Here is a 5,831-nt window from a genome sequence, read left to right on the forward strand (position 1 = left end):
CCCAGGGAGGCCCCTGAAAGGCAAACGTTCAGGGCTTCTTTCCGCGGGGTGGGGGTAGGGGCCCAGGCTCGAAGTCTGGGCACACGGCCAGGCCGGGAAGGACAGCACATCTGTGGGCTTCTCGGGGTCGGGGGAGCGCAGCCACGGTGAGACCTGCTGTCACTGCCTGCGGCTGTGACATGTGTCACCGACCATTGCTTACTCACGGTAGGGAAAGTGCCACGCGCAGGAATGGCCCGCCCCCACCCCTCTAGGGGCTTCAGGGGTTTCAATGAGCCGTGAGTAACCGCTCCTTCCAGAAACCCCTCTTGACACACGGGCTGACCACAGACGTCCGGCCGGTGCTCCGTGGGGATTCCCCTTTCTTGTTTCCCCGTTCGGTCGCACCTGCCATCCAGTGACGCTCCCTGGGGTGGGGTGAGGGTCTCGCATAGCTCCCCGGGGTGACGGCGGGTGGGGGCGTCACTGCCCTGTGCTCCATAGACCGGGCGCATTTGAGACGCTGCTGCTGGGTTTTAGCTAATAGGTGTGTGTTTTGCACAAAGATTTGGTTTCTTTCTTGAGTTAATGAAGTTTTGTCACCAACTCATGCCCACACTGCCATCTGTGAGTTTTGGGGAAAAAACCCAACACTTCTTTGAAACCCAGGAGGCCTGTTGTGCCTTGTGAAGGGGCTGGATAAATAGGGTGGGGTGGGGGTAAGTGGAACCCCTGGACCCTCTGCAAGGGGGTCAACACAGACTGCTCCAAGAGCCCTGGGCCCACACGAGACACAGTCCCACCCAGTGTGGGACACAAATGGTGCCTAACCAATTCGAGGTCGTTTTCTAAGAACCTGGCCCTTTTATTTTGCTTTTCAAACTTCTTTTTTTTTTTTTAACATTTATTTGTCTTTGAGAGACAGAGAGAGAGCGAGACAGAGCATGCGTGGGGGAGGGGCAGAGAGAGAGGGAGACACAGAATCCGAAGCAGGCCCCAGGCACCAAGCTGTCAGCACAGAGCCCGACGCGGGGCTCGAACCCACGAACCATGAGATCATGACCTGAACTGAGGTCGGACGCCTAACCAACTGAACCACACAGGTGCCCCTAAACTTGTTTCTGTTTGAAGTTTGCAAGGGCGGAAGCAGATGATGTAAAGGAGCAAAGCAGCTGGGTGAACCGGAGAGAAGCCGCCTAGTCTGGAGGCCCCTGTGCGTGTCCCTCCAGCTGATGGTTACTGTGGGGGTGGGGGTGGGGACCGCAGGCACATGGGGACCAAATCTTCCCATTTTCTAAGAGAAGCTGGAAAGGCAGAATTTTCTGTGAGAGCAGCCGGTTTGGAAACCTGGCTTTGACTTTGTCCCCGAGACGAGCCACAGGCCAGAGGAGCCCTGCGTGCAAGGAACCCTGTGTCCTACGGCCACTGGCCACTGGCTTGCCATTTGATGGCCACGTGCTCACTCTAGAAGTAAATAAGTTTTGCAGCAAGGGCTGCCTCATAAGGTTTACTGCTCACTCTAAGCCCACCTCTTTCCATCCCTCAGCGAGCGACAACTCTCCCACATCGTAGTCAGGCCGTGAGAGACTGTGTTAGCAAAAATAGTTAATTAACATTTCCAAAGGGTCTTTTAAAAAAATATTTATTTATTTTGAAAGAGAGAAAACATGAGTAGGGGAGGGGCAGAGAGAGAATCCCAAGCAGGCCCCACACCGTCTGTGCAGAACCCGATGTGGGGCTCGATCTCACAAACCAGAGATCATGACCTGAGTTGAAATCAAGAGTCGGATGCTTAACTGACTGAGCCACCCAGGCACCTCCCAAAGGGTCTTTAAAACAGAGCATCCCTGAGGATGTGTGTTTCATAAAGTCACTACCACCCTCGTTATTAAGGCTCGGGGAAGGCTTAGGGGTGCCATCACGGGGAGTTGGGATGACATCACAGCATCCTAGGACCTGGGGCTCCAGCGGGCTGAGTCACTGGCCGAACGTAGCTTGGGAGCAGGTGGGGCATGTGGTCTGCCCGGTGCAGGTAACCGGGATGGGTGCGGGCACTACCCCTCTCCCGGTAGTCCCACCAGTAGGTGGGGAAACGGCAGACCCAACAGCTCCTGCATTTGTCTAGACCCCAAGGTGGTGGTGGCTGGGTCTGGTGGAGGCCAAATTGGCTTCCAGATAAGACGTCTGTTTCCCAGTTGAGATGAGGGCTTTGCGGCCATTTGGACTGACCGAATATATCCGTGTGAAGCCATATCCTATGGCATACCAGAAAGGCGGTTTTCCTGAAACCAAATACCCTAAAAATGTGAGCAGAGGAGAATGGCCCACCGGCTTGTCAGCCTTCTTCCTCCAGGTTGGCTCAGTGCCACCTGGAAATGCTGCCCCGCCCGCCGCGTCCCCTCCCCAGCCAGGACTGTCCAGTGGCCTTCCTGTAGGAGGAGGGGCTAAGACCGGATGCCCCCCAGATTTGTATTGTTCTAAATTGGGGAGGCTGGGGTAAGATGTGCGGTAAGTTCTATCTGCAACATTTCCTGGGGACCTGGAATTAATACATTTTAAGATTTTTAATACAAAGAAAAAGATCAATACCTAAACCTCCGTCCCTTAAAAATAAACATTTTATATCAAGATATACCGTCATTCTGCAAACCACCAGCAAAGAAGGAAAGGAAGCAGCAGCAAGTGAAGGCGTCAGGTGCCTGGCTCTCGCCACTAGAAGAAGACACCTGGGATTTCTGGGACAGGAGGTGAGCACGCACAGGCTTCTCCGAATCCCGGAAGCGGCCCTGCCTTCGCAGAGTCTAAGTCCACTGGGGGGTGTGCAGGCCGCCAGTTCATTCTGTCGTCCATTTTCTAGAAGTTTAGCAGCAGTGCCTGGGCTTGCTGCGAATTCCCGTGCAGGCTCCAGGATCTTAGAAAAGGGGGCCATGAAGTGCACCCCAGCGCGACAGCGTAAGTGATGCTGTCCATGGACAGTCTGCAAGTGCTGGCTTACGGGCCCCAAACGGTGACCTCACAGCAGGGGCTGTGTACCTCCTCTAGCTTTAGTTGTTATAAGTGGCAAACAAGCTTGTTATATACGTATATTTAAGCCATTAAAACATTTCAAAATAGCCTAAGAAATCTGGGCTCTGCCTCCATCAGGACTGGGTCGGAGTGTCCTTTTGTCCTCATTCCCCCCGCCCCACCCCCGGGGTGGGTTGCGCAGCCCTTCCTCTGGTTTCCATTAGTGCGCAGCTGGGTTGGGGCTCAGCGGACCCGCCAGGGCCAACCCCCTAGAAGCCAACGGAAGTGGGGGCGGGGGTAGCCCGAGTCTTTCTGGACAGCCTGTAGGTGGCGCTCCGGGAAAGGGATTCCGAGCTGCCTTCTTCAAGCCCCTGGGGACAAGAGCTCCCGGTCCCTGCGCAGCGCACCTGGCTGCGTAGACAGTGCAGAGCCCCGTGGGAGGACTCGGTGGGGGGGTTGGGAATCACATGCAAAGCGGCGCCCCTGCTGGGGATGCGCACCCAGGCGCGCAGGAGCGGCACGTGGCCCGACCTCCACGCGCCGGGCAGCCCCGCGACCCCCACGCGCGGCGGGGCCCTAGCGGCCCCACCCTGCGGCAGGTGGACAGTGTCGCTATGAAGAGAAAGCCTCGATTGTCCCTCCTGCAAACCGCCACACGCCAGACCTCCGCTATTGTGCGCTCTCCATAGAAATGCAAACGAGCCGCGTGCGCCGGCCGCAATCTGCTCGCGCGTCCCAGCGCCCCGCAGCGCAGCGCTCGGCCGCGGGCGGGGAGGTCGGCTGGGACCCTCCAGGGCGGCGGGGCCGGGGCGCTGAGTGTGCGGGGAGGCCTGGCCGGCGGACTCGCGCTGTCGCCCGAGGCAGCTGTGCTGAGGCCCTTTGCAAGCTTAAAGCCCGAGCTGGGTGCTTTATACTTTAAGTTCCGGTTTAAAAGCAACAGTCTGCTAAACTTGAAATTAAAAGTAAAGAAGAAAATAGAAAGGTAGCAACAAAAATAAGTGCAAAACAAATCTTTAGTTTCTCCAAAGGTGCATTTCACAAATTACAGCGTCCTATTAACAGGCAAGATTTTTTTTTTTAACTTTTTCCTTTTAAGGACTTAAAACAACAAAAAGGCGAGTGAAATCTGCAGGCTCCAGTCTGCCTGGTAACACCCGGACAAAAGCGGCAGATTTGAGGCATTGTCATCCCCCGCACCCCTCCCCACGTGGCCTTCTGGCACGAGCCGCGGCCGCCGCCTCATTTGCATCAGAAAGCGAGCGGCGGCCAATGGGCGCGCAGCCTAGCGCCAGCTGGCGGCGGGGCGGCCCTGCCTATATAAGGGCGCGCGGCGGGCCGGGGCGCACTTGCCAGCCGTGCGCTCGCCGGGTGGCCCCAGCCTCCCGGTGCCCGCCGCGTCCGCGCCCCTCGCTCCTTTCGTGGATAACTAGCTAGCTGCTCGCCGACCGAACCATGACTCTGGAGGAAATCCGCGGCCAAGACACGGTTCCCGAAAGCACCGCCAGGTGGGTCGGCGCCGGGCGCCGATGTCTTGGGGCGCGGGGAGCCTGGCCGTGTACTGGACGCAGCCGGTCGGGCGGCCACCTTCGGGGAGCCGCGCGGGTGGGAAGCCGCTGGGCGGGAGCCGGGGCGCCCGAGGTCCCTGTCCTCGGCTGGGGTGCCCGGGGTGTGTCCTCGGGGCTGGGGGATCCCGCCGCGCCTTCTGGCCAGTCCCCGCTCACGGCGCTGGCTCGTCCGCAGGATGCAGGGCGCCGGGAAAGCGCTGCACGAGCTGCTGCTGTCGGCACAGCGCCAGGGCTGTCTCACCGCCGGCGTCTATGAGTCCGCCAAAGTCCTGAACGTGTGAGTGTGGACGCGGCCCCGGGTGGGAGCGACCGGGGGCTGGGGGGGCGGCGGCGGCGGCGGCGGCGGCGGCGGGGCATCCCGGGCTCGCCGCCTCGCCCTCACCGCCCCCTCCCCGCCCGCGCAGGGACCCCGACAACGTGACCTTCTGCGTGCTGGCCGCCGACGAGGAGGACGAGGGCGACATCGCGCTGCAGATCCACTTTACGCTGATCCAGGCGTTCTGCTGCGAGAACGACATCGACATCGTGCGCGTGGGCGACGTACAGCGGCTGGCGGCGATCGTGGGCGCGGGCGACGAGGAGGCCGCGTCGGGAGACCTACACTGCATCCTCATTTCGGTGAGTGTCGCCTCCGCCCGGGTGTCGCCCCGCCGCGGCCGGCGTCCAGCCAGGCTGACCTCTGCGCTCTGCCCGCAGAACCCCAATGAGGACGCGTGGAAGGACCCCGCCTTGGAGAAGCTCAGCCTGTTCTGCGAGGAGAGCCGCAATGTCAACGACTGGGTGCCCAGTATCACCCTCCCCGAGTGACAGCCCGGAGGGGGCCTTGGTCTGATCGACGTGGTGACGTCCCGGGGCGCCTAGCGCGCGGCTGGCTCTGTGGAAGCGCCCTCGGAGGTGGGGCGCCGGACCGGAGCGCTGCGTGGAGAGCTGCGAGGAGGGGCGGTCCCCTGCAGGAGGGGCCCGGCGGCGGCGGCGGCGGCGGCAGGGGCAAGTCTGGCCCCCAGCCCGGGACTCTGCGAGTGTGGGGAGCGGCCGCTTGCCCGGGAAGGCCGGAGGCGGGCCGTGGGCCACGGGGTCGGGAAGGACGCACCGGCCGGGCAGGCGTGACTCAGCAGCCTGCGCGCTCTCGACAGGAAGGAGGGGAAAGGCCAGGCGGGCGAGGCCTGGACGGCAGTTGCAGGAGCTCCGTCGGACTGAGCAGCACCGCTGTGCACCAGCGGGCCGGGCGATGCTCGGGTTTCGGAAGGATTATGCTGCTGCACCTTTGAGTTTTTGACAATA

The 5,831-nt window shown here is 60.7% G+C and overlaps 1 protein-coding gene across 1 annotated transcript; it reads left to right on the forward strand.

The window, feature by feature from the left end:
* The first annotated feature begins 4,316 nt into the window (after nucleotides 1-4,316).
* Nucleotides 4,317-5,831, forward strand: GADD45G (growth arrest and DNA damage inducible gamma). Its single transcript, XM_042964445.1, has 4 exons — nucleotides 4,317-4,490; nucleotides 4,726-4,827; nucleotides 4,955-5,168; nucleotides 5,247-5,831. The coding sequence occupies exons 1-4, from the start codon at nucleotides 4,438-4,440 to the stop codon at nucleotides 5,355-5,357; spliced, it is 480 nt and encodes a 159-aa protein (XP_042820379.1). The 5' UTR covers nucleotides 4,317-4,437; the 3' UTR covers nucleotides 5,358-5,831.

The sequence above is a fragment of the Panthera tigris genome, chromosome D4, assembly GCF_018350195.1.
Source record: "Panthera tigris isolate Pti1 chromosome D4, P.tigris_Pti1_mat1.1, whole genome shotgun sequence".
Lineage (NCBI taxonomy): Eukaryota > Metazoa > Chordata > Mammalia > Carnivora > Felidae > Panthera > Panthera tigris.

Bases quoted from the DNA above. Each gene is read 5' to 3' on its own strand.
- GADD45G (XM_042964445.1), top strand. From the start codon at position 4,438: ATGACTCTGGAGGAAATCCGCGGCCAAGACACGGTTCCCGAAAGCACC. The intron at 4,491-4,725 runs GTGGGTCGGCGC...GCTCGTCCGCAG, and splicing joins GTTCCCGAAAGCACCGCCAG to GATGCAGGGCGCCGGGAAAG. The intron at 5,169-5,246 runs GTGAGTGTCGCC...CTCTGCCCGCAG, and splicing joins TACACTGCATCCTCATTTCG to AACCCCAATGAGGACGCGTG.